Source organism: Phyllobates terribilis, unplaced genomic scaffold (assembly GCF_046119375.1).
Source record: "Phyllobates terribilis strain yellow unplaced genomic scaffold, ASM4611937v1 Scaffold_8__6_contigs__length_399053987, whole genome shotgun sequence".
NCBI lineage: Eukaryota > Metazoa > Chordata > Amphibia > Anura > Dendrobatidae > Phyllobates > Phyllobates terribilis.
The window spans coordinates 245,115,239-245,142,957 of NW_027362768.1; the positions used below are offsets into that span (position 1 = coordinate 245,115,239).

General features: G+C 45.5%; 1 protein-coding gene across 1 annotated transcript in view; it reads left to right on the forward strand.

Annotated features, from left to right (window-relative positions):
* The window catches only part of RGS21 (regulator of G protein signaling 21), a 398,016-nt gene extending 373,066 nt beyond the window's left edge, over positions 1-24,950 (forward strand). The window contains exon 4 of the mRNA XM_073644098.1: positions 24,453-24,950. Coding sequence (XP_073500199.1) covers positions 24,453-24,653 — 201 coding nt within the window. The 3' untranslated portion in view covers positions 24,654-24,950. The remainder of the gene's footprint in view (positions 1-24,452) is intronic.
* The last annotated feature ends 2,769 nt before the right edge of the window (positions 24,951-27,719 follow it).

Genomic DNA, 27,719 nt, shown 5'->3' on the forward strand with positions numbered 1-27,719 from the left:
CGGCGGGAGCAGGCTTCTTTTTCGTCAAAAAGAAGGACGGCTCTCTCCGTCCCTGTATAGACTATAGAGGCCTAAACCTGATCACGGTGAAGAATAAGTACCCCCTTCCGCTCATTCCAGAATTATTTGATCGCCTGAGGGGGGCTAGGATCTTCACCAAACTGGACCTTCGTGGGGCGTACAACCTGGTTCGTATTCGTCAGGGGGATGAATGGAAGACGGCATTCAACACCCGGGACGGCCACTATGAATACCTGGTAATGCCCTTTGGTCTCTGTAACGCTCCTGCCGTCTTTCAAGAGTTGGTCAATGACATCTTCCGGGACCTTCTCTACTCCTGCGTAGTGGTGTACCTGGACGACATCTTGGTCTTCTCTCCGGATCTCCAGACTCACCGGAGGGACGTTCGTCAGGTCCTGCTCAGGCTAAGGCAGAACCATCTCTACGCTAAATTTGAGAAGTGCCTCTTTGAGCAGACCTCGCTTCCGTTTCTGGGCTACATTATCTCTCAGACCGGCCTACAAATGGATCCTGAGAAACTGTCTGCCATCGAGAAATGGCCCCGACCGGAGGGGTTGAAGGCCATTCAGCGATTCCTGGGCTTCGCCAACTACTACCGCCTCTTCATACCACACTTCTCTTCCCGGACGGCCCCAATTTCTGCGCTCACCCGTAAAGGTACTAATCCCAAAGAGTGGCCACCCGAAGCAGAGGAGGCCTTTCTTTCCCTTAAACAGGCCTTCTCTTCCGCCCCGGTGCTGCATCGCCCAGATGGCAACAAACAGTTCTTCCTGGAAGTTGACGCCTCCTCCTCTGGAGCCGGAGCGGTACTTACTCAAAAATCATCTTCCGGGAGGATGGTAACTTGTGGCTTCTTCTCTAAACTCTTCTCCTCCTCTGAGCGCAACTATTCCATAGGAGACCGAGAGTTATTGGCCATCAAACTGGCATTGGAGGAGTGGCGTTACCTGCTCGAGGGGGCTCTTCACCCGGTAATAATTTACACTGACCACAAGAACTTGGCTTACCTCCAGCATGCCCAGAGACTTAACCCGCGCCAAGCCCGGTGGTCCTTGTTTTTTGCTCGTTTTGATTTTGTCCTTCATTTTCGCCCGGCTGACAAAAACGTCAAGGCGGACGCCTTGTCTCGGTCCTTTCTGGTGTCTGATCTCGAGGAGGATCCGAAACATATCATCGATCCCGCCAGAGTAATGCAGGTGGCTCCCGTGAGTCTAAATCGTCTTCCTCCTGGTAAGACGTTCGTACCAGTACCTGATCGGGAGAAGATCCTACACTGGGGTCATTCGTCTAAACTAGCTGGCCACGCCGGTCAGAAAAAGACCCTCCAGCTTATTACCCGGCACTACTGGTGGCCTAACCTGCACAAGGATGTAATAGACTTTGTTTCTGCCTGTGTGTCCTGCGCCCGCAACAAAGTTCCGAGACACCTGCCGGCCGGCCGCCTCCTACCTCTGCCAGTACCTGCTGCCCCCTGGCAGCATATAGCGATGGACTTCATTACTGATCTACCCGTCTCTGCCGGTTGTACGGTCATTTGGGTGGTCGCTGACCGCTTCTCCAAGATGGCTCACTTCATTCCACTGCCAGGTCTTCCGTCTGCACCCGAGCTGGCTAAAGACTTTATCCACCACATCTTCCGTCTTCATGGCCTGCCCCGTCACATCGTGTCGGATCGTGGGGTACAGTTCACTTCCCGTTTCTGGAGAGCCACTTGTAAATTGCTGGACGTCACCCTGGACTTCTCCTCCGCTTACCACCCACAGTCTAATGGTCAAGTGGAGCGGATCAATCAGAACCTGACCAGTTACCTTCGGCACTTCGTTAATGCCCACCATTCTGACTGGGTGGATCTCCTGCCATGGGCCGAATTCTCGTACAACAATCACGAGAGCGAGTCTTCCTCCAAATCCCCGTTTTTTATAGTCTACGGTCAGCATCCTCGGATCCCGTTTCCCGTCTCCACCTCGGCGGACAATCCGGCTGCGGAATCTCTTGTTAACAAATTTTCCTCCATATGGGAGAGTACCCGGTCCGCACTCCTTCTGTCATCCGAGCGTATGAAAAGACACGCTGACAAAAAACGTCTGGACCCTCCTCAATTCCGCCCTGGGGATAAAGTCTGGCTCTCGTCCAAATATGTCCGGCTCAAGATCCCTTCCTATAAGTTAGGGCCTCGGTTCATCGGCCCACTGGAGGTCATCAGTCAGATCAACCCGGTGGCCTATAAATTGAAACTCCCGGCCAACTTACGGATCCCTAACTCCTTCCATGTGTCTCTCCTCAAACCTGTAGTGCTTAACTCTTTTTCCAAGTCTACAGGTACGCCTCCTGCTCCGGTTTCTGCTGAGGACGAGTTTGAGGTAGAGAACATTCTTGCCACCAAAAGGGTAAGAGGAAAGACCTTTTTTCTGGTAGATTGGAAGGGGTTTGGTCCTGAGGAGAGAACGTGGGAGCCCCGGGAGAACATCCATGCCCCTCTCATCCTAGCTAAATTTCTGTCTGGCCTAAAAAAGGGGGGGCCTAAAGGGGGGGGTACTGTAGCGCTGGCGTCCCTGCCCTCTGCTAGGCAGGGACGCTGCTCCCCTCACCGCTCTGCTCCGTGCCCGGCGTCCTCTCCCCGCTCTGCTGTCAGCGCGCGCTCCGTCCCGGCGTCCTCCTCCTGCTCTGCTGTCAGCGCGCGCTCCTTCCCGGCGTCCTCCTCCCGCTCTGCTCTCAGCGCGCGCTCCTTCCCGGCCCCTGTGCTTAGGGCGCGCGCGCGCGCTCCCCCCTCCTCTTAAAGGGACCGCGCGCGCCGTCCTAAGGAGTCCCCGGCCAATGGCCGGAGGACTTCATCATATATAAGGCACCTCCTCCAAGATGGAGGTGCCCGAGCAATGTTGTTTGCACCTGTGTCTCACCTGTGCTTCAGCCCTCAGGTCCCGTTGCCAGTTACCTGCCAGTCACCTGCCAGTTTCCTGCCAGTTTCCTGCTAGTTACCTGCCTGATTCCTGCCTGAATACTTGTTACCTGTCTGCCAGTCTGAGGTCCGACGGTCTGCCTTACTACTCCTGTCAGTCTGTCTAAAGGACCAGCCTGCCCGCTCACCTGGGAGCGCATATCAGCTACCTGCCTGCTTGCCTGAGGTCCGACGGTCTGCCTTACTACTCCGGTCAGTCTGTCTATGGACCAGCTTGCCCGCTCACCTGGGAGCGCTTCTCCGTTATCTGCCTGCTTGCCAGCCCGGAGGCTCCGTTGTCACGTGCTGTGACCACCAGCTATCTCAGAGACTCTTGCCCGCTCACCTGGGAGCGCATCTCCGTTACCTGCCTACTTGCCAGCCCGGAGGTCCCGTTGTCACGTGCGGTGACCACCAGCTATTCCAGAGACTCTTGCCCGCTCACCTGGGAGCGCTTCTCCGTTACCTACCTGCCTGCCAGCCCGGAGGTTCCGCCGTCACGTGCCGTGACCACCTGCTATTCCAGAGACTCTCGCTTGCTCACCTGGGAGCACACATCTACCATCTGCCTGCTAGCCTACCCGGAGGCTCTGCCATCACAGGTCGTACCTACCCCTTACCCAGAGACTGCCCTGATCACTTGCCGTAACTCCCTGTCCGTTCACCCAGAGACTGCCACCCGCTCCCTTACAAGGGCCGCCCCCTTGTATAATAGCTCAGAGGTTCCGCCTCCCGGACCCGTTACAATATAATTGAGGATTACTGCTTACGTCTTCACAACAGAAGTGGAAATTGTCAAAATTGCGATTCTTATGCCATGCAAGATGTCCAAAATGTCCTACTACTGCATGGAAAAACGTTTTCAGACTTTAATTTGCCACAGCCTGCAAGTCAAGTTCCACAAATTCCAGAGTATGACGAAGCTTATGAATTATTGTTGGCAACAGAGAAGAAAAACTCCTTAAATAAACAACAACGGATTGCATATGACACTATTGTGAGTGCTGTAGAAAACCAAGCAGATCCAAGGCCAAAATGTTTCTTTATTGACGGTTCAGGAGGCAGCGGTAAAACATACCTCTATGAAGTTTTAATGCATCACGTTAGAAGGTTGGGAAAAGTCGTATTGCCATCGGCTACAACAGGTATTGCAGCAAACCTTTTACGAGGAGGTCGCACTATGCATTCACTCTTTGGGATACCAGTTCCAGTCAATGAAATCTCCATTTCCAGAATAAAACAAGACACATTTGCAGGAAGACAGTTAAACAGTGCAAATCTTTTGATACTTGATGAGTGCACCATGGCACCCAAATATGCTTTGAGCTTAATTGACAGACTTCTGCGTGAAGTTATGACTACAAATGTTGCTGACAAAAAATGAAATTCCTTTTGGATGTAAAGTTTTTGTAATTGGCGGAGATTTTAGGCAATGCCTTCCAGTTATACCAAATGGAACAAGAACAAATATTATCGAGTCCAGCTTAAAAATGTCTGACCTTTGGAAAGAGTTTAATAAACTCTAACTAATTAACAACATGCGATCTTCTGACCCAGAGTACAGCAACTGGCTTCTTAAACTTGGTAATGGTGAACTTAGCAATAGAGATGAGCGTTGTTCGACTCGAACTGTTCGCCAATCTCAAATTCGAGCTGTTTTGGGCTGTGTTCGAGCCGTTCGGCGAACACGAACGATTTGAGAAAAATTCGGCTGTTCGAGGCTATGTTCGATAACTGTTCGTGCACCAAAATCATAACTGGATTTTTTCTCAGTAATTATGAAAATTAATGTTAATACGCAGTTTGAGTGTACAGCGGGGTGGGGGGAGGGGCAGGGGATGGATCTCTGCAGGAATAATGACGATCTCCATTTTTTTTTCTCTTTCCCGCATTTACAGTGGGGAGGTGCAATCTGTCAGCCTATCAGCAGCGCACACACGGAGCGAAGTGCTTTTTTTCACACAAGCAAGGGCATGTGTCATTGGCAGTGTATGTCACATGTCCTTGCCCTATAAGACCAAGCCATTTTCCCTGTCACCACCATTTTCTCACTGCTGCAGCTGCGTGTTAGACGGCACCGCTGTTGCTGTGTGCGCTATACCTTGTTAATTTCAAGCCAATTTTCGCACAAATCTACAGATAGCTTGGGAGTAGGGAATAGTTGTGATTGCAGTCCTTTTAAGGACTAGGTTACAGCATTTCCTACGACTTTTATCAGGCAGGTCTGTGCTCTTAAATAGATAGATTGTGGGAGTAAAGACTAATTGTAATTGCAGTCCTTTTCAGGACTAGGTTACATCAGTTCCTATCAGTTTTTGCCAGGCAGGTCTGTGCCAGTGCTGTGCAAGTTTTTTTCATAGCATTTGGCTGAATCTAGCAAAGCTAATCCTTTTTGGCCTATTGCAGAGTGTGTTAGTCAGTGGAATAGCCTATCTGTGTTGCAAGATATACCACCTGTGTATAGAATACCAATTTTTTTACTGCACCTAGTGAAGTAAAATCTTTTGGGCATAGCATCATTCTATTAGTCCATCTATACTGACCTCCATCAGGTTGCAAATTGAATATAATTTTTTTCTGCATCTAGCTCTGAAAAAATATTTGGGCTTCTAGCAGTGTGTGGGACTTCTTCTATTAGTCCATCTATACTGACCTCCATCAGGTTGCAAACTGAATATAATTTTTTTCTGCATCTAGCTCTGAAAAAATATTTGGCCTTCTAGCAGTGTGTGGGACTTGTTCTATTAGTCCATCTATACTGACCTCCATCAGGTTGCAAATTGAATATAATTTTTTTCTGCATCTAGCTCTGAAAAAATATTTGGCCTTCTAGCAGTGTGTGGGACTTGTTCTATTAGTCCATCTATACTGACCTCCATCACGCTGCAAATTCAAAATAATTTTTTGTCTGCATCTAGTTCTGAAAAAATATTTGGCCTTCTAGCAGTGTGTGGGACTTTCTCTATTAGTCCATCTATACTGACCTCCATCAGGTTGCAAATTAAAAATAATTTTTATCTGCAACTACCTCTGAAAAAATATTTGGGCTTCTAGCTGTGTGTGGGACTTGTTCTATTAGTCCATCTATACTGACCTCCATCAGGTTGCAAACTGAATATAATTTTTTTCTGCATCTAGCTCTGAAAAAATATTTGGCCTTCTAGCAGTGTGTGGGACTTTCTCTATTAGTCCATCTATACTGACCTCCATCAGGTTGCAAATTAAAAAATTTTTTTATCTGCATCTAGCTCTGAAAAAATATTTGGCCTTCTAGCAGTGTGTGGGACTTTCTCTATTAGTCCATCTATACTGACCTCCATCAGGTTGCAAATTAAAAATAATTTTTTGTCTGCATCTAGCTCTGAAAAAATATTTGGCCTTCTAGCAGTGTGTGGGACTTTCTCTATTAGTCCATCTATACTGACCTCCATCAGGTTGCAAATTCAAAATAATTTTTTGTCTGCATCTAGCTCTGAAAAAATATTTGGCCTTCTAGCAGTGTGTGGGATTTTCTCTATTAGTCCATCTATACTGACCTCCATCAGGTCGCAAATTAAAAATAATTTATATCTGCATATAGCTCTGAAAAAATATTTGGCCTTCTAGCAGTGTGTGGGACTTTCTCTATTAGTCCATCTATACTGACCTCCATCAGGTTGCAAACTGAATATAATTTTTTTCTGCATCTACCTCTGAAAAAATATTGGGCTTCTAGCTGTGTGTGGGACTTGTTCTATTAATCCATCTATACAGACCTCCATCAGGTTGCAAACTGAATATAATTTTTTTCTGCATCTACCTCTGAAAAAATATTTGGCCTTCTAGCAGTGTGTGGGACTTTCTCTATTAGTCCATCTATACTGACCTCCATCAGGTTGCAAATTCAAAATAATATTTTGTCTGCATCTAGCTCTGAAAAAATATTTGGCCTTCTAGCAGTGTGTGGGACTTTCTCTATTAGTCCATCTATACTGACCTCCATCAGGCTGCAAATTAAAAATAATTTTTATCTGCATCTACCTCTGAAAAAATATTTGGCCTTCTAGCAGTGTGTGGGACTTTCTCTATTAGTCCATCTATACTGACCTCCATCAGGTTGCAAATTAAAAATAATTTTTTGTCTGCATCTAGCTCTGAAAAAATATTTGGCCTTCTAGCAGTGTGTGGGACTTTCTCTATTAGTCCATCTATACTGACCTCCATCAGGTTGCAAACTGAATATATATTTTTTCTGCATCTACCTCTGAAAAAATATTGGGCTTCTAGCTGTGTGTGGGACTTGTTCTATTAATCCATCTATACAGACCTCCATCAGGTTGCAAACTGAATATATTATTTTTCTGCATCTACCTCTGAAAAAATATTTGGGCTTCTAGCTGTGTGTGGGACTTGTTCTATTAATCCATCTATACTGACCTCCATCAGGTTGCAAACTGAATATAATTTTTTTCTGCATCTACCTCTGAAAAAATATTTGGGCTTCTAGCTGTGTGTGGGACTTGTTCTATTAGTCCATCTATACTGACCTCCATCAGGTTGCAAACTGAATATAATTTTTTTCTGCATCTAGCTCTGAAAAAATATTTGGCCTTCTAGCAGTGTGTGGGACTTTCTCTATTAGTCCATCTATACTGACCTCCATCAGGTTGCAAATTAAAAATAATTTTTATCTGCATCTAGCTCTGAAAAAATATTTGGCCTTCTAGCAGTGTGTGGGACTTTCTCTATTAGTCCATCTATACTGACCTCCATCAGGTTGCAAATTAAAAATAATTGTTTGTCTGCATCTAGCTCTGAAAAAATATTTGGCCTTCTAGCAGTGTGTGGGACTTTCTCTATTAGTCCATCTATACTGACCTCCATCAGGTTGCAAATTCAAAATAATTTTTTGTCTGCATCTAGCTCTGAAAAAATATTTGGCCTTCTAGCAGTGTGTGGGACTTTCTCTATTAGTCATCTATACTGACCTCCATCAGGCTGCAAATTAAAAATCATTTTTATCTGCATCTACCTCTGAAAAAATATTTGGCCTTCTAGCTGTGTGTGGGACTTGTTCTATTAGTCCATCTATACTGACCTCCATCAGGTTGCAAACTGAATATAATTTTTTTCTGCATCTAGCTCTGAAAAAATATTTGGCCTTCTAGCAGTGTGTGGGACTTTCTCTATTAGTCCATCTATACTGACCTCCATCAGGTTGCAAATTAAAAATATTTTTTTGTCTGCATCTAGCTCTGAAAAAATATTTGGCCTTCTAGCAGTGTGTGGGACTTTCTCTATTAGTCCATCTATACTGACCTCCATCAGGCTGCAAATTAAAAATAATTTTTATCTGCATCTACCTCTGAAAAAATATTTGGCCTTCTAGCAGTGTGTGGGACTTTCTCTATTAGTCCATCTATACTGACCTCCATCAGGTTGCAAACTGAATATATTTTTTTTCTGCATCTACCTCTGAAAAAATATTTGGGCTTCTAGCTGTGTGTAGGACTTGTTCTATTAGTCCATCTATACTGACCTCCATCAGGTTGCAAACTGAATACAATTTTTTTCTGCATCTACCTCTGAAAAAATATTTGGGCTTCTAGTTGTGTGTGGGACTTGTTCTATTAGTCCATCTATACTGACCTCCATCAGGTTGCAAATTGAATATAATTTTTTTCTGCATCTAAGCCAGCCAATAGTTTTGGCCTAATACCACAGTTTGGCCACTCAGCTCTGCTCGGTTCCCATCCATTGTTTTTTTGTGCAAACAACTCCAGAGTTGTGAATTAGTTAACCACCAAAATGAGTGGAAAAAGGCCTGCTGCTGGTGGAAAGGGGAATAGACGTGTTGGGAAGGGGAAAAAAGGTTGTGTTCGTGGGGTAGGTGTTATAGCAACAGTAACATCTGCAGAAGAAAGACCATCTTCCAGCCAAACTAAAATGTCTACTTCTTTTAGCGGACAATGTGATAAGATCCCTTTCTTACGGCCACGCCAATCGCTACAAATTCCAGATGAGGCACAAAAACAGCAGGTGCTTCAACGGATATCAAGTGCTACTTTAAGTGGGCTCTCCTCCACATCAACTTCAACATCACAAATACTCCAGTCCTCAAAGGTGTCACCCCAATCGCACTTGCTTCCTCACAGCTCCCAAATCTCCAGCTGCCCGTCTGAGTATGATGTAGAACAGATGGTTGAGTCTGCAGAGCTGTTTACTCATACTATAGCCTGGGAATCAGAGGTCGACTCCAGCGCTTCTGTGAATCCAGACGAGGAAATGATCTGCACTGATGCCCAGAATCTTTATGAGTCGGATCCAGGACCAGACGCAGAAGGTTCTGACCATAATGTAGACCCTCATTCCCAAACTGTAACTCCTGTTGGTGGAGACAATGAGGAAGACGATGATGAGACTCAAATACCTGATTGGAGCGACAACTTTAGTTTTTTGTCAGGGCAGGAACAGGTTGGCTCTGAGGACGACGGGTGTGATAACGCACAGGGTGATGATGATGAGGTTGGAGATCCCACTTACTGTCAACCCACAGTCAGCCAAGAGATGAGGTCAGCAGAGGAGGTGGAGGAAGATGCTAGTGACGACGAGGTCAGGTTGCGCCTTCCTGGACAGAGACGTAGTACTGGAAGCACGTCAACAACTGCATCCTCAAACACAACTCTGCCTCTCACCACAAGTCGTGGTGGCTCTTCAGGTCGCATGGGTGCTAAGCCTTGCATAGCCTGGGCATTTTTTCAGATCGATAAAGATGACCCAACTCGTGTTATCTGTAACATTTGTCAGCAAAAGCTAAGTAGAGGCCAAAAAATACATAGTTTGAGTACTTCATGCATGAACCGGCACATGGACATGAAGCATAAGTTGCAGTGGGAAGCTCAGTGTGCTACAATGCGGCCTAGCCGGCCGGGCCAACCACCGTCTGCCATATCTTGTGCATCCGCGGCCTCTTCATCCTCTGTGACTGGGGGGACAGCAGTCACACCTGTTTTGGGGCGCAGACCTGCCACCTCTTTACCCGCAACAGCCAGCGTGATTGGCAGGTCATCATTTTCTTTGGAGGTGGTAACACCAGCTGGTGTTGAGCGCTGTCCGACATCGATAGCACCACCTTTGGATCAAGGCAACCTAACATGTCCGCCTGCATCTTCCTCACAGACCGGCAGTTTGCCGGGGACACCCTTATCAACCCCGTCTAAGCACAATAGCCAGCCCTCGGTCCCTCAGATGTGGACAAGTAAAAGACCATTTCCTCCTAGCCATGAGAAAGCTAAGAGGTTGAATTTCACCATCTGCAAGCTCTTGGCTACAGAAATGCTGCCTTTCCGCCTGGTGGACACAGAGGATTTTCGAGACCTTATGTCCGTCGCAGTGCCCCAGTACCAGATGCCCAGTCGGCACTACTTCTCAAAGAAAGGTGTGCCTGCGCTCCACCAGCATGTTGCACACAACATCACCGCTTCTTTGAGAAACTCTGTGTGTGACAGGGTGCATTTCACCACAGACACTTGGACGAGTAGGCATGGACAGGGGCGTTACATGTCGCTGACTGGGCACTGGGTAACTATGGTGACAGCAGGACAAGGGGCTGCTGTCCAAGTCTTGCCGTCCCCACGAGTTGTGCGTCAATCCTCTTTATGTCAAAGTTCCTCCACTGCTTCTGCCTCCTCAACCTCCTCTCGGTCTTCCACCTGCACCCAAAGCCTGTCTGGTCATGCCACAAGCTTTCTAACTGCGCAGAAGGGATCCTGCACACCTCCTTACTATGCTGGCAGTAGGGCTCAACGTCATCAGGCGGGTTTTACTTTGAAATGTCTGGGAAATGTGAGTCACACAGCTGAGGAGTTGTGGTCAGCTCTGGAGAACCAATTTCATGAATGGTTGTCTCCACTGGACCTGAAACCAGGGAAGGCCGTGTGCGACAATGCTGCAAACCTGGGTGCGGCCCTTCGCCGGGGCAATGTCACACACGTGCCTTGTATGGCTCACGTGTTGAACCTGATTGTCCAGCAATTTTTAGCCCACTATCCCAGACTAGATGGCCTTCTGCAGAGGGCACGGTCGCTGTGTGCTCACTTCCACCGTTCGCATCCCGCAGTTCAGCGACTTACATCTCTACAGAAGTCGTTGGGCCTGCCACTTCACCGGCTAAAATGCGATGTGCCTACCCGGTGGAATTCAACTCTGCACATGTTGCAGCGACTGTGGCAGCACCGACAAGCCCTGGTGCAATACGTTCTGACGTATAGCCTGGGCCAACGAGATCCAGAGGTGGGGCAAATCACGCTGGAGGAGTGGTCTCAGATCAGGGACCTATGCACCCTTCTGCACAGTTTTGAAATGGCGACGAAGATGTTTAGTGCTGACGATGCCATTATCAGCATGACTATTCCGGTGATTTACATGCTGGAGCACATGTTAAACAGAATTCGGAGTCAGGTGGTGGCACAAGAGGAGGTGGAGGAAGTAGAGGAGGAGGAGTTGTATGCGGAAGGGCTAACATCTGCAAGGTCCAGACGGTCGGCAGCACCAAGGCGGCAGGCATGTGAGGGTGGGGGAGATGGTTTTACCAGGGCGCATGGTAGCAGCCAAACTAGTGAGGAAGGTGCAGGAGCCCAGGAAGAAGTGGAGGACGAACTGATGGAAGACTCATCAGATGAGGGAGACCTTGATCACATTTCTGTTGTGCGAGGTTGGGGGGAGAGGACAGAGGAAGGAAGCATGATTGTTACCTCGCCACCAACACAACAGGGACTTGGTGCTCCTGGATGCGCAACACACATGAGTGCCTTCTTGCTGCACTACCTGCAACATGACCCTCGAATTGTGAGAATTAGAAATAATCCTGACTACTGGGTTGCCACACTGTTAGATCCCCGGTACAAAAGTAAATTAGCAGAAATTATTCCTGCCATAGAAAGGGATGCACGCATGCAGGAGTATCAGCAGAGACTGTTGCAGAATCTTACATGTGCTTTTCCACAAAACACCAGTGGTGCACGTAGTGAATCTCACAGTTCCAACTTGCCAACCGTGGGACCGTCAAGTGTTCAGCACTCAAACCGTAACAGAACCACAGTATCTGCTGGTAACATCAATTTTGCGGAATCATTTCACCACTTTTTTAGCCCATCCTTTGCAAGGCCACAGGAGACAAGAAGTCTGACACATAGTCAACGCCTAGAGACGATGGTACAGGAGTATCTCCAAGTAAACATTGAAGCCATGACTGTGTCACTGGACCCTTGCTCTTTTTGGGCTTCCAATCTGGATAAATGGCCGGAGCTAGCCACTTACGCCTTGGAGATCTTGTCATGCCCCGCAGCCAGCGTTCTGTCTGAACATGTGTTCAGCGCTGCTGGTGGTGTGCTGACAGATAAGCGCACGCGGCTCTCCACTGATAATGTAGACAGACTCACGTTCATAAAGATGAACAAATCATGGATCCGAAACGACTTTTCTACCCCTGTGTCATCCTGGGGAGAGTAAAAGCTTGATGATTGGTTAAAATCACCCTACCAACCGTTTTAAGCTTTCAAATTACTAATCATGTTTATCTGTATCTTGGCTGGAAAATAATTTGGGCTTTGTAGCAGTGTGCAGCACTGATTCTATTAGGCCATCTATAATAAGCTCCACCAGATTTAAAATTACTAATCATGTTTATCTGTATCTTGACTGGAAAATAATTTGGGCTTTGTAGCAGTGTGCAGCACTGATCCTATTAGGCCATCTATACTAAGCTCCACCAGATTTAAAATTAATAATAATTTTTAGCTGCATCTAGCCCGGAAAATAATTTTGGGGCTCCGAGATGCGCAAGACACATAAGTGCCTTCTTGCTGCACTACCTGCAACATGACCCTCATATTGTCAGAATTCGAAGTAATCATGACTACTGGGTTGCAACACTCTTAGATCCCCCAAACTTTTCGATCAACCTTTTCATTTTAATAAAGACCAAAAAAATGGTCATTTTTGAAATTATAAGCATTAGCAGGTTATTAGAAACTGAAATCAAACAGTTTTCAACTCAAAACTTTATTCTAGGTGATGTTACATTTTCACATAGGACCCCTTGTTCGAAAGGAGCTTCTGAACTCTCTCGTCCATTGAATTTGTCAGGTTTTGGATGGTTTCTGCTTCAATTGTTTTGCATGAGGACAGAATACTCTCCCAGAGCTGTTGCTTAGATGTGAACTGCCTCCCGCCATCATAGACACTCCTTTTGATGATGCTCCAGAGGTTCTGAATGGGGTAGAGGTCAGGGGAGCATGGGGGTCACACCATAAGTTTGTCCCCTTTTATGCCCATATCAGCCAGAGATGCAGATGTTTTATGTGCAGCATGAGATGGTGCATTATCATGCAAAAAAATGATCTTGCTGTGAAATACACGGTTCTTCTTCTTGAACCATGGCAGGAAGTGCTGTTTGAGAAAATCCACATACATTATGGAGTTAATCTTTAGCGCCTTCAGGGATCCTAAAGGGGCCGACAATCTCTCTCCCCATGATTCCAGCCCAAAACATTACTCCACCTCCTCCTTGTTGGCGCTGTAGCCGTGTTTGCGTGGGGTGTCCATCAACCAGCCATCCTCCACTGCATCCATCTGGACCATCGAGCGCTGCACGGCACTCATCCGTGAACAAAACAGTTTTGAAATCAGTCTTCATGTAATGTTTGGCCCACTGGAGCCGTTTCTGCTTGTGTGAAGTGGATAGAGGAGGTCGACAGGATGGCGTATGCACAGCTGCAAACCTCTGAAGGACCCTGCATCTTGTTGTTCGGGGGACGTTGGCGGCACCAGCAGCTTCAAAAACTTGTCTGCTGCTATGACAAGGCTTTTTTGCCGCTGCTCTTTTAACCTGACGTAATTGCCTGTAGGAAAGAGTCCTCAATTTGCCCTTATCAGCACGCACACGTGTGTACTGTGAATCAGCTACATACTTCTTGATTGCCAAGACACTTCATCCTGATCATCGCACAATGTTGATTGTAGTCATGCCTTGACCTAAACACTCCACAATTTGTTGCTTCTCAGCAGCCGACACATCCTTTTTCTTTCCCATTTTGGCAGAAAATGTAGGCTGCTTAATAATGTGAGACAGCCTTCTTAAGTAGTCTTGCCTTTCATTGGACACACCTGCCAAACTAATTAGCACAGGTGTCTGCAATTGCTTACAGTGATATAAAGAGCCCTGACACACATCACCATCAATGAGTTTAACTGACAAACAAACAAATTCTTCCCTTATCACTCCTAAACACTTTTTGCATAATAATTTGGAACACAGTGTACATGTGCTTTTCCACAAAACACCAGTGGTTCACGTAGTGAATCTTACAGTTCTAACTTGCCAACCGTGGTCTGTATGGAGTTGTTCAATAAAGGGCCCAAAATTAAGATAACATAGATGGGAGAGGTCTCTATGAATAGGAATTCCTAAGTATTTGATACCCTGTGAGGGCCAGGCAAAGGGAAAGTTGGACTGGATGGAATCCTATATGGATTTGGGGAGGGAGACATCGAGGGCCTCAGACTTCGCTGCATTGATTTTAAAATTTGACCATGTAACAAAGTGATCTATTTCAGCCATAACAGCATGGATGGATATATGTGATTGAGTGATATATACTAGGACATCATCAGCAAATAGAGAGCACTTGTACTCGGTGCCTCCCACCTCAATCCACCTAATATTGGGGTTATGGCGAATTGATGAGAGCAGGTGCTCCGTCACTAGGATGTATAAGAGAGGGGACAGAGGACATCCCTGCCTTGTCCCATTGGTGATTGTGAAAGGTGATGAAAATGTTCTGATGCACCCCCTGGGCCTTGGGACACCCGGAGCCGGACCCTTTTTGGTGGATGCTGGTGGCTGTAGTCTTCGTGGCGGCGACCCGGTTCCGTGGCTCAGGGTGGTCAAACCAGTGGCGGAACTATTTATGTGGTTTTGATGTTTAAATGTCCGACTACGCCACCCGTGGATTGCGGTCAGAGTGAACCGCCGCTGCAGGGCAGACCGCTGAGGCTGGTGTTGTGGGTGCAGCAGAGCGTAGCATAACTCCCCACGGGAGGAGTATAGCCTCAGGGCAGTGTATGCAGGGAGGATGGGGGTGATGGTGCAGGGCAGCAGCAGTAACGACACGGAGTCAGTGATGCAGTCCAGGGCCTTTACTCACAGTTCTTATTATCCAGACCACGTCTGCAGGTAACGGCTGCCCACGTCGTACTGTGCTCACCAGGTGAGGGGCTCAGACAACTCCCAGATAACTTTGGAGCGCTTCACAGGACCCCCTTTGTGTGTCCTTTGTCTGGCCTTTCTTACCAACCCTTCTGTCCGGCTGCCTCGGGCCTCCTCTTGGTAAACTTGGCGCCAGTTTCCCTGACCCTATGTGGTGCCTTCCTAGCGGGTGTAGCGAGGGGCTGCGCCACATAAAATGTCACAGCCTCCGGTTTGTAGCTGATGGTCGTTTCCTGCCTCCACTAGTTTCGGGGACCGATCTCCCCCTTTGGCCTGACCCCTCCACGCAGGTGGATTCGGGCGTGAGGTGGCGACTCGCCTGTCCGCACCCCTGGGATCCCTTCATTCCTCGTTCCTGGAGCCTTCTCCGCTCCTCTTCCTTCCTTCTCCCTCTTCCAGGCCTGGGCCTCTGTTACTAGGCCCGCCTCCGGAGCAGAGCTCATGCAGAGCCCCTGCTCCCTGCCACTTCTGCTCAGACTTCTCTGCACTGAACTAAGATGGTGCCCACCTTTTATACTCCCTTCTCAATGCACCCAGGAACTGCTTCCTCCCTGCTCCTGCACTACAGGGTTCCCCTTCCTCAGTGTTCCCTCCCCCCACTCCAGCCAGGGACAGGGACTGTCGTGCCCATCTCAGAGGCATATTGGTCGCCCTGCCCCACGGCAATGTGGTGTAATGCATGCAGGTGTCGGGTCCTGATCCACACTCCATCCTTACCTGAGAGTGAGATATCACACCTCTGGGTGAGGTGCAATACCTCTGTAGCAACCGAGCCCTCAGGGTGCTACAGTTCCATTTATCTTCAGCCTAGGTGACGTATTGTGATACAGGGCCGTGATTTTGGCTATAAAAGGGTCCCCTAGACCCCTACCCCAAGCTTTTTAAGAGAATCATATATGGCGTGCCAGGAGACTCTATGGAATGCTTTCTCAGCATCCAACGAGAGTATCTAATTCAAAATTTTTAACTGCATCTAGCCCAGGAAATACTTTGTGCCTAGTAGCAGTGTCTGCTAGTCAGCGGATTATCCCGGCTGTTAAGCAAGCTACACCACCTGTAGTTTGGACACTTAATTTTTTCAAAGGAAATGCTTCGGGACCACGGGATACTCAGTGAAGAGCATCAGGAGGCACCCCAAGGCATAGGGGCTGGGACTGGCAGTAGGATGCCTTGCGGTGGACAGCCGAGCTCGATCCTTATAAAAGCTTTTTAACTGCAGCAGCTTTAGTGGACGCTACTGGAGCTGGAATTACGCGGCTGCTGGCATGAGACTTGCCCTCCAATAGATCCTTGTAAATGGATTTAAAGTGTATTCATTCAAATTAGAGAGACAATTTAAATTAAAAAGCTTAGAGCTGCCTCCACCACAAGGGGGCTCGCTCGACCCACCAGCGGACAGGCACCAGTATTGGGAGAGGGGGGCTGGCCGTCAGGGTTCACCGCGGCTCTGGCACAAACCCGGCGACACGGAGGTGGCACGGGCAGGAGCGGACTGAACGTGTCGGCTTCTCACTTTTTGGATTTTAGAAGGGCATGACATGCCTATATCTGTGTCTCCCCCTCCTTTTACTCCTCCACCTCTTTTCTTTTCGCATGACTATATGTACTTGTCACTTTTCCATGTGTTAGTTGTGTCTTCTGAGCAGTTTGTCAGCTTTTGGACACCTTTGAAGGTGTTTTCTATGTGTTTTTGTTTGCCTGCCATTGGTTTTAACGGTGTTCGAAGGTGTTCGACGAACAGTTCGGCGAACACACGGGTGTTCGACGAACCGAACCGAACTCGAACACTACGGGGGTGGCTCAACACTACTTAGCAATGAATATAACCTTGGAGAAGACATTATTGAAATACCAGAAGACATGTTGTGCACTGACTGCATCGTAAGTGATGTTTTTGGACAACGTGTTGAAATTGATGTGGATGACCAAAGCAGTGTTGAGAGGGCCTCTTCCTATGCAATTCTCTGTCCCAAGAACGATGACGTAGCTCTGCTAAATTCCTGTGTGATGGATAGAATGCCTGGAGAGTATAAATTGTACAAAAGTGATGATTCGGTGGATGTAGACAATGAAGATGAACGAGAGCATTATCCAGTTGAATTTTTAAATAGTGTTACGCCATCAGGAATGCCATCCCACAGACTACAACTTAAAGTTGGAACAATCGTAATGTTGCTGCGGAATCTAAGTACAAGAAATGGTCTATGTAATGGAACTCGCCTTACTGTTACTGGACTCCATTCCCACATAATTCAATCAAGAGTGATCACTGGATCAGCAAAAGGAGACGAAGTGTTCATTCCACGCATTGATTTATGTCCTTCGGACACCGGTCTTCCATTTAGGCTTCGGCATCGACAGTTTCCAGTAAAACCAGCATTTGCCATGACAATAAACAAGTCACAAGGTCAAACTCTACACCGTGTTGGTATATATTTACCGGAGCCCGTTTTTGGTCATGGACAACTCTATGTTGCATTTTCAAGAGTTAAAATGAGATCCAACGTCAAGGTGCAAGTTTTGGATACCCCTTTACAAGGAAAGTTGCTTAGAGATAGTCAAAAAGTATTCACAAAAAATGTAGTGTACAAAAATATTTTGGGTTGATATTGTTAAGAAATATATTATAGGGTCGTACTTCTTTTGTCCGATGATTTATTTAAAAATATAGTTAGATATTCATGTAACAGTTTATATATTTTGATCATCTGTTTAATAATTTCATTCAGTTGTATTAAGTTCTATAAGCAATAATATTTAATGATAAAGTATTATTTTACCCAGAAAATCCTGTGTATTCATTGCATTATTCTTAAATCTTCATAGCAGCATCTGCTACTAAAGTGAATGCAGATTTGTGCCTCTCCACGCACTTAGTCCCAGCGTGGAGAGGAGCGAATCTACAGACAGCAACAACTCAGGGCAGTATCTGAGAGCGCGTGCTGTGCCTCCGATCCTGCCAGGAGCTGCTGAAAACAGGACAGACAGCGCTGGAGCAGAGGTAAGGAAAGAAGGTGAGTATTAGTGTTTATTTTTTTAACTGTGCTGTGGGGATGGGGGAATGAGGAGGTCATACAAAACCTGGATGAGGGGGCCATACAAGCTAGGATGAGGAGGCCATACAAGCCAGGATGAGGGGGCCGTACAAGCCAAGATAAGGGGGCCATACAAACCAGGATTAGGGGAATGACTGAGCCTTACAAACCACAATTAGGGGATGAGGGAGCCATACATACAAGGATATGGAAATTTAACAGTAGCTGCTGCATTTCCCACCCTAGGCTTATACTCAAGTCAATAAATTTTCCCAGTTTTTTGTTGTAAAATTAGGGGTCTCTGCTTATACTCGGGTCTCCGCGCACAGGCAGCATGTGACCCCGCCCACAGCCCGTCATTCACCGTGGTACGCGGAACAGGAGACCCCTGGCTGCAGCCGCAAATAGTCATGATGTAAGTGGAAGCAAGAGCCGGCTGCAGCCGAGGGAATTACGTCCTGGCTGTGCGTGGTCAGCGATGTTGTCACAAGCAGTATTGACAACATGACGTAAGTACAAAATTCATTAGGGGCCCCGGGGGGATACATTGGGGGGCCCGGTCGGCCGCATACATATTCTAGAATACTCGATGCGTTAGAATCGGGCCACCATCTAGTACATAATAATTGGCCCCACATAGTCCTCCATACAGTATAATGGGCCTCATATAGTTCTCCATACAGAATAATGGGCCCCGCATAGTTCTCCATACAGAATAATGGGCCCCACATAGTTCTCCATACAGAATAATGGGCCCCACATAGTCCTTCATACATAATAATTGGCCCCACATTGTCTTCCATACCGAATAATGTGCCCCACATTGTCCTCCATACAGAATAATGGACCCCATATAATTCTCCATACAGAATAATGGGCCCCACATAGTCCTCCATACAGTAAAATGGGCCCCACATAATTCTCCATACAGAATAATGGGCCCCACATAGTCCTCCATACGGAATAATGTGCCCCACATAGTCCTCCATACAGTATAATGGGCCCCACATAATTCTCCATACAGAGTAATGGGCCCCACATAATTCTCCATACAGAAAATGGCCCCACATAGGGGTGTCTGTTCTGGTGTCGCAAACCAAATATAAACAACCCTGCGGGTCAGATTTGGCTAACAGACCGGAGTTTGACATGTATGATTTAAAGGAAAGAAGATTCAATCATCATAACAAACAACAATGCTGTATTGTAAGATCAGTGAGATTATGGAACTCTCTGCCACAATATGTTGTAATTGTCGATTCCGTAAAAAAAAAATAAAGTTCAAGGAGGGCATTTATGCGTTTCTTGAAAAACATAATATTAATAATATTACAGGTCATGAGTTCTACATTTTGGAGAGTGAACGTTGATCCAAGGGACTAATCCGATTGGTATTTATGCAGATGGGGAAGAATTTCTCCACTAATATGGTGCAATCAGCATCTGCCGCATGGAATTTTTGCCTTATGTATTTATATATAGCATTGCTCTGGGTAAATATGACGAATGATCTATACTGGCAGGCTACTTCAGTTGAATAATCTTCAAAATTTGTATTCCAAAAATAAATATATGATCAAAGAGCACAACAAAAAAATTATAATAAAATATCTTTAATAGGTATGAAAGAAGGACTTACAATAAAAAAATCCAAAAAAGGATTCATGCTAGGTCTCATGTTAAATAAGGCATGAACCTAATGCCCTACTGCAATAATGTATGTTGAACAAGGGTTTACAATAATTAGAACAAGACAGTAAAGGTCGACAATTCCAATTTCCAGGATCCCTCTGTTGCCTAAACAGTCCAGAAATTCAATATACCCAAGGAAGAGATACCAAAGACAAACTATTATTATCAAACAATATGTTAACGAGATGAAAAAAAAAAAAATAGTATAACCTTAAAGGGATCCGGTCACGTAAAAAAAACCGCTATTAACCTGCAGATATGGGGTTAATCTGCAGGGTAATAGCATTTTGAAGCCATGCGGCCACTGTACTCTGAGTTTATTTTACTGTGAAGCCCCTGGCAGCCCGGCTCCACCCCCTCTTCAACTGCTGATACTGCTGCTTCGCTCCTCCCCCTTGCCAGGGACTTTGCAGTAACATAGAATTGTAGTTCTAATAATGTCTCATGCAAGAAAAAGAGACTTATGTGATGGGTAGAAACTGTATGAGTGTCTTTAAAAACATCCAGCAGCTAGAGGAGTTAACAAGTTGCAGTTGGGGGGAGTGGTCAGACCAACCACAAAAAGATTGGAAAAAGTTAGTCTTGGCATGGAAAATGAGCTGGAAGGATGAAATCCTCTACTCTGGGATAATGGAGGTGCTGAGCTTCTCTGGCTGTGACTACCAGTTAGTTGCTAAGGCTGCGGGCCCACTATGCATTTTTCAAGCGTTTTTGCCGCGGAATTTCCGCAGCGAAAACGCTTGGTAATACGTGCCCCATGGTCCCCAATGATAATCCGCATGTGCTGTGCACATGCTGCGGAAATTTCCGCTGCGGATTATCATTGTGGAAAAATACGCAGCATGTCCATTAATTTTGCGGACACGCAGTGTAATCGCCGCCATTCACTTGCAATGGACCGTGTGACATCCTCATCACTACATCTGCACAAGCGGATATCACACGGTTCAATGTGCGGATGGTACCCAGGTCTGGAGAAGAGGAGACTCTCCTCCAGACCTGGGTACCATAGAAACTGTAAAAAAAAGAATTTAAAATAAAAAATAAAGATTATACTTACCTTCCGATGTCCTCCCGGTGTTTTCTCCCCTCCGTCTGGTCTGCTGTATGGGTCGCGGTGTTGTGAAGGACCTGCCATGACGTCATTGAGTCATGTGACCTGACACATGACTCAATGACGTCACCGCAGGTCCTTCACACCACTGCGAGCCGCCAAAGACACCGGATGCGGCAGAGAAAACACCGGGAGGACATCGGAAGGTGAGTATAATCTTTATTTTTTATTTTTTAACATTCTTATTCTTTTTTTTAACTAACTTGGTCACACTACTATAAATCCATGCAGGTTGCATGGATTTATATAGTGTGAACAAGTTGTTAAGCACTTTTCCAAGTGATGCTAAAATCGCTTGGAAAAGCGCTTGATAACCCACATGCAGAAATGCATGCAAAAACGCTTGACAAACACTTCTATCTGGCGGGAAAAACGCATGTAAAATCCGCATGAGTTTTTCCTGCCAGGGAGAAGCGGAAAAAATCTGCAGCATTTCTGCATCGTGGGCACATATCCTAACAGTGACTACCCAGGAAGCAGAGTAGAAGTGGGAGCTAACTGTTCTAAAGCAGGAAAAGGAGTGAATATTGCGTCCAAGGGCTGGATTCATCGTTCTGTTCTTCCCCCCTCTACCTCACTGCAAAGAAGGTTAAGTGTGGCACTGTGTACCGATACTGCGTGTGGGTGAAGCAAACTGAGTTGTAACGTGTTCTTCATAATTATACTGGAAGCCTGTTGCCGAGAATACTTAAACTTGAATTAAACAACTGTGACTAACTGCATTCTGGAACCCTGTCATCGCTGTGTATGTGCCTGGAGGCGGTTGCACCTCATGATTGTTGAAACACAGATTAATGGTCGCCCTGAGTAATGTTCCCCCAGGATTTCAAGAATTCATGTTAATTTGTATTGCCTCTATACAACTAGTGGCGTGCATGCAAAGCTTACTGTTTCTACATAGAGCTTAGAAGGATTCAACAAGTCAGTTTTTAATCACGTGATGTCAAAGACCTAATGAAAAAAAACAGAAGAATTAAATGCATAGAAGGGCAAAATGAGAAAATGAGCAATTGTAAGTACATAGTGCCATATAATATGATGACTGCAATATATTAAGGGGATAAAAACTTTAATGGGAGTGCTTAAGTAAGAAAAAAAACAACTTTAAGTGTGGGTTGAACCAGGAGTTCCTGTGACATGAACAGGGAATAAAGCTGTGACCTTCATCAGCTCCAAGTGTTACATACTGAAAGGTGTTCAGTAATAATCACCCTAAATCTAAAGTTTAGGAGCTGGTGGAAACTATGTGTTTGCTATCGCAATTACCAGACTTCATGCCACTGTATAGTTGTGTAGTAGTGTCCAAAGAACACCGCAAAGCAGAATTCAAGTATTGAACAGCAGACGAGATGGGAGAAACAAAACTACGGCTTTATTATGTACAAAGGATTATATGGAGGGAAGTGAGAATAACAGTATTTACAATGACAATATAAATAACATGAATACAGGAAGAAATAGCTGAAGTGAGTCACAAAACTATGACAGTGAAAGCTCAATACAAACAGTACACATCAAGTTTCACAAATTACTCTAAGCTAATTCTCTATCTGGTTTTCCGCTAAACGGGCCACACTGCTACTGCGTCCTAACTAAAGAAAACTGCACTAAATCCTAACACAGTACACACTGGTGACTCACTCACAATTGCACAGATCAGACGCAGAAGGTGGCCGCTGCTTGTTCCAGGTGTAACTAATCCGAATAAATTCACTTGAGTCCTTTCTCCTGTATATTGGATCTCTTTACTCTGCAGGCAGGCAAATCTTGCTTTTACTTTCCCTATTGAGGAATGGCTGGCACTCTGTGTTGTCTGTTACCTCAGGTCAGCAGCCTTCGGCAAAACGTTCTTCAAAAAGGGATGGATTTCTCTACTCTTGACACAGTTCTGACAACAAATCTTGCTAAAGTCTGCACTCTTATCATTCCAGAGATTTACAGTTTCTTTTTAGGCTATGTGCCCACGATGCAGAAATGCTCAGGATTTTTTCCTGAGCGTTTCTGCATCTCCCTGACAGAAAAAAATGCATGCGGATTGTACATGCGTTTTCCTGCCAGGGACATGCGGAAATGGAGCATTATTCACTGACATTTCCGCATGCGGATTGACAAGCGCTTTCCAAGCAATTAGCATCACTTGGAAAGTGCTTGTGACAACTAGGTCACACTATATAAATCCATGCAAAAGGCATGAATTTATATAGTGTGACCCGAGAGAGTGGTAAAAATAAAAAAATAAATGTATACTTACCCTCCGATGGCCCCTGTGTCCCGCTCACTCCGTTCTCCCTTGCCGGCAGCGACGGATTGAAAGACCTGCCGACGTCAACGTCGTGTGACCCGTCACATGACTCTGACGTCAGCGCAGGTCCTTCAATCCACTGCAAAGTGCCGGGAAGCAAGTAGGAGCGCAGCGCGGGCCGTCGGAAGGTAAATATACATTTATTTTTTATTTTATTCTTTTTTTTTACAGATTTTTTAATGGTACCTGGGTCCGGAGGAGAGTCTCCTCTCCTCTAGACCTGGGTACCATCTGCACATTAGAACGCGCCAATTACACAAGTACAGATGCAGTCTTGCGGATTTGGAGCGTTCTAATGCAAGTCAATGGCGGCGAAAACGCAGCATTTCCGCAAAATAATTGATAGTGCTGCGTTTTTTTCCGCAATGATAATCCACAGCGGAAATTTCCGCAGCATGTGCACAGCACATGTGGATTATCATTGGGGAACATTGCTGCCTTTCTACCATGCATTTTTAATGCGTTTCCGCAGCTGCAAAAACGCTGCAGAAACGTATTAAAAACGCATCGTGGGCACACAGCCTTATAGCCTCTCTTTATCAGGAGCAGGCAGGAGTCTCTCTACTCCCACAGAGAGACACAGACACACACACACAGACACACACACAGTCCCTTTGCTTCCTGGTTCATTTCCCTTTCTGGGCACAGACCAACAAGCAGGGGGAGCGAATAGTCCACAAGCAGAAAACCCAAAGGGGAGCATGGTTTCTTAAAGCCACAGTGTATTCAATGTCCGGTAAGGGCTGATCCCCTACAGTTGTGTGCATTGATTAACTCTGTTCCACTATATAGCAGTGTAGTTACCTAGCATTATGCCTCAGTATTGTTATGTAACCACCATGTCAAGAGACTGTTCTGAGAATGTTATATAACCAAGAACTGTACCAACTCTGTTGTGCAACTATTACGTTTGTGCCCTTGTTAAGAGACTTTAATCACTTGCTTCCCTGCCTCACTTTGAGTATCATCATGTTTGATTCTGAATTCTTGGCAATTTACTTGTCCACATGTAACTGCCATTGTGTGAGATTATGATTCTCTCCTTCGTAAAATGTAATTTTAAATGTCTTACATATTAAACCAACACTTAATTTAATTTTCCACAGGTAAATATTGATCACAAAACAAGAGAGCTTATCGCCCAGAAAATCTCACAACCAACAGTTAATTGTTTTGATGATGCTCAACAACTTATCATATGTCTTATGGCAAAGGACTCATTTCCTCGCTTTTTACGATCAGAGCATTATAAAGAGTTGGTGAAGAAGCAACAAAATAATGGACAAAAAAAATGGCTGTCCTTTTAATGAACTACAGTAGCAAAAATAATAAGGATGTTTTCTGCTCAAATAATTCAGTTTAAAAGGTTTCTCTATTATGACACTCACTGAATACTAAAATAAAATGGATTTTACACATGAGAACAGTTTTTTCTGTTTGCATGACATATTAGAATATTTTTTATTAATTGTTTACAGTAGAGGGTACACATTTTATCTGTCCTGCTTGGTGATATTGTGATATCTTTGCATAAAATAACAAATGTAATAATTCTAGATATATTCAAATGTAAATGCATATAATTACAACAAAAATGAACATGTCATGTTTGTCTTTTAAATGTCACGTCAGGTGTGGGAAAGACTTAGTGCAACAAAGAGGGAAGAAGGAAAGGGAGCCCAGACACTAGGGAAAAGGGGGAAGTGGAGAGCTCTTAGTCTGGTCTAGTGTCACCCTGTCTCAGCTACTGTCCTTATATTGCCTCTTCAGCAATCGCCGCACGCCTGCCTCGCCCTGTCTTTCCCTGGCGTATGGCTAAGGCTAGGGATGGGAGGAGATGAGCATTAGTTGATCTCCGCTAAACTCTATAGACAACAAGGGTAGACAAACGGGGAGAATGCTTAGCTTTAGATGACTCCACACAAATGTAAACTCGGCCTCAAGCTCCTGAGTGAACGAAGTACTGCTCTTGTTAAGCCTTCACAAGTAGAAATTAATATAGCCGGCAACTCCCTCTCAGACACAGCAGGTTTATATACACCCAGGCCAGGGGGGATAATTACCAGAGGGAGGTAGCCGCTAGGTCATAGAGACAGCCTCTCATCTAAGAAGATGTCTGTTATGCCAAACGTAGAGATCTCCTGCAACCTGCAACCACCTGCAGGGCGACTGTCTATCACCTCTGATACACCCGTGACATTAACATTTTTAAGATCTCAACACTAAAGAGGACCTGTGGCCCGGTCAAAAGTGGCAATTTTTTGTCCCCGCTGAGTATGCAAATTTTTTAATTTTTGTTTTTAATCCACCTTTCAGTTCCAGAGATATAGGCCTTTTTATCTAGTGCTAATTTTTATGGATTTTTTTTTACCAAGGGGGTGTCTCTTTCATATTTTCTAGGGGCGTATCTTTAGACTGCTCTGCATTGTCACCCTGTGAGCAATGCCCCCTTAGAAAAGATCATAAAATTTGGCACTAAATTAAAAGGCCCATCTCTTTACAAACATATGGCAGATTTAAAAAAAACTGAATAATCAAGGGAGCATTGGGTAGAAAATAAGATCAAACACTTCTGACCTGGTGGCAGGTTCCCTTTAAATTATGGCATGCTTTAGTGTTAACATTAAAAGGTTATTCTCAGTTTGTGTGTTCAGCAACTTACTGCTGCAGAGCCTTTCACTTTTTAATTTGTGGGGCGGGAGGCACTCCTTCTTGAGTGACAGTTTTGGTATTTTTTGCCTTTTGCTCATCTTATCCTGCTACTTTGTCTGTCACTGCTTGTTCAGAAATCTACACTGCTTTCACTAAGCGTTTAGTACAGGCTTGGTGGCATCGTCGAGGCTAACATCCAAACCCCCCTGCAAAACGGGATTTGAACGTATGCACTGAAGGGGCCACAGACTATAATGGTGCTGACAGAGCGAACCTGCGCTCTGCCGTGCATCATTTTCGGGCGTATATGCTTACTAGAGGCACACACTCAGATTCAGTCTACTACCTCTGAATGCATTCCTCCAGTAGGCATACGTGCTCGAAAATGACGCACGGCAAAGCTCACGTTTGCTCTGCCGGCAACATTATAGTCTATGGCCCCATCAGCAATTTGAAAGCATCCTAAGAGTGATCAAATATCAGCAGTAAGCAGTGGTGTACTGCCAATTATGGCCGACCACGAGGTCGCTATTGGGCCTGTGAATTGGGGGCGGCCCGGTGCCAGCTGACTCTACCTCTCCCATCATCCCCCCTCTGCATCTGAGCTCTGTGATGTCGCAGAGGGCACGATGATGTCACTACAGCGCTTTCTCTGTGCTGAGCAGTGCAGAGGGTCAGAAGATGCTGAGAAGACCAGAGCAGCAGAGGAATGGGGAGAGGTGAGTATTTATTTTTTATATGTATGGAGCATTATTTGAGGCCCATTATGCAGTATATTATATGAGGCAATATATGGGTCCCATTATACTGTGTGGAGTAATATATGGGGCCCATTATACTGTATGAAACAATATATGGGCCCATTATACTCTATGGAGCATTATGTGGGGCCCATTACACTGCATGGAGCAATATTTTGGGCACATTATACTGTATGGAGCAGCATATCAGACCCAATATACTGTATGGAGCACTATGTGGGGCCCAATATACTGTATGGAGGACTATGTGGGGCCTATTATACTATATGAAAGGCAATGTGGGGCCCATTATACTGTATGGAAGGCAATTTGGGGCTCATTATACTGTATGGAGCAATATATTGGGCCCACTGCACTGTGTGGAGCAATATATGGGGCCCATTACACTGTATGGAGCACTATGTAGGGCCCATTATACTGTATGGAGCACTATATGGGTCCCATTATACTGTATAGAGCAATACATGTGGCCCATTATAGTGAATAGAGCACTATGTGGGGCCCATTGTACTGAATGGAACACAATGTGGGACCCATTATACTGTACGGTGCCATTTATGCTGCTATTAGACTGTATGAAGCAATACATGGGGTCCATTATACTGTATGGAGTAATATATGGGGCCCATTATACTGTATGGATTAATATATGGGGCCCATTATACTGCATGGAGTAATATATGGGTCCCATTATACTACATGGAGCATTATATTAAGCCCATTATTCTGAATGGAGCACATTTTACTGTATGGAGCAATATATGGGGCACATTTTACTGTATGAAGCAATATATGGGGCACATTTTACTATATAGAGCAATGTATGGGGCCCATTATACTGCATGGAGTAATATATGGGACCCATTACACTGAATGGAGCATTTTTGTGAGGCCTATTATACTGCATGTAGCAATATATTGGGCCCATTCTATAATATGGAGCTATATTGTAACATCCCT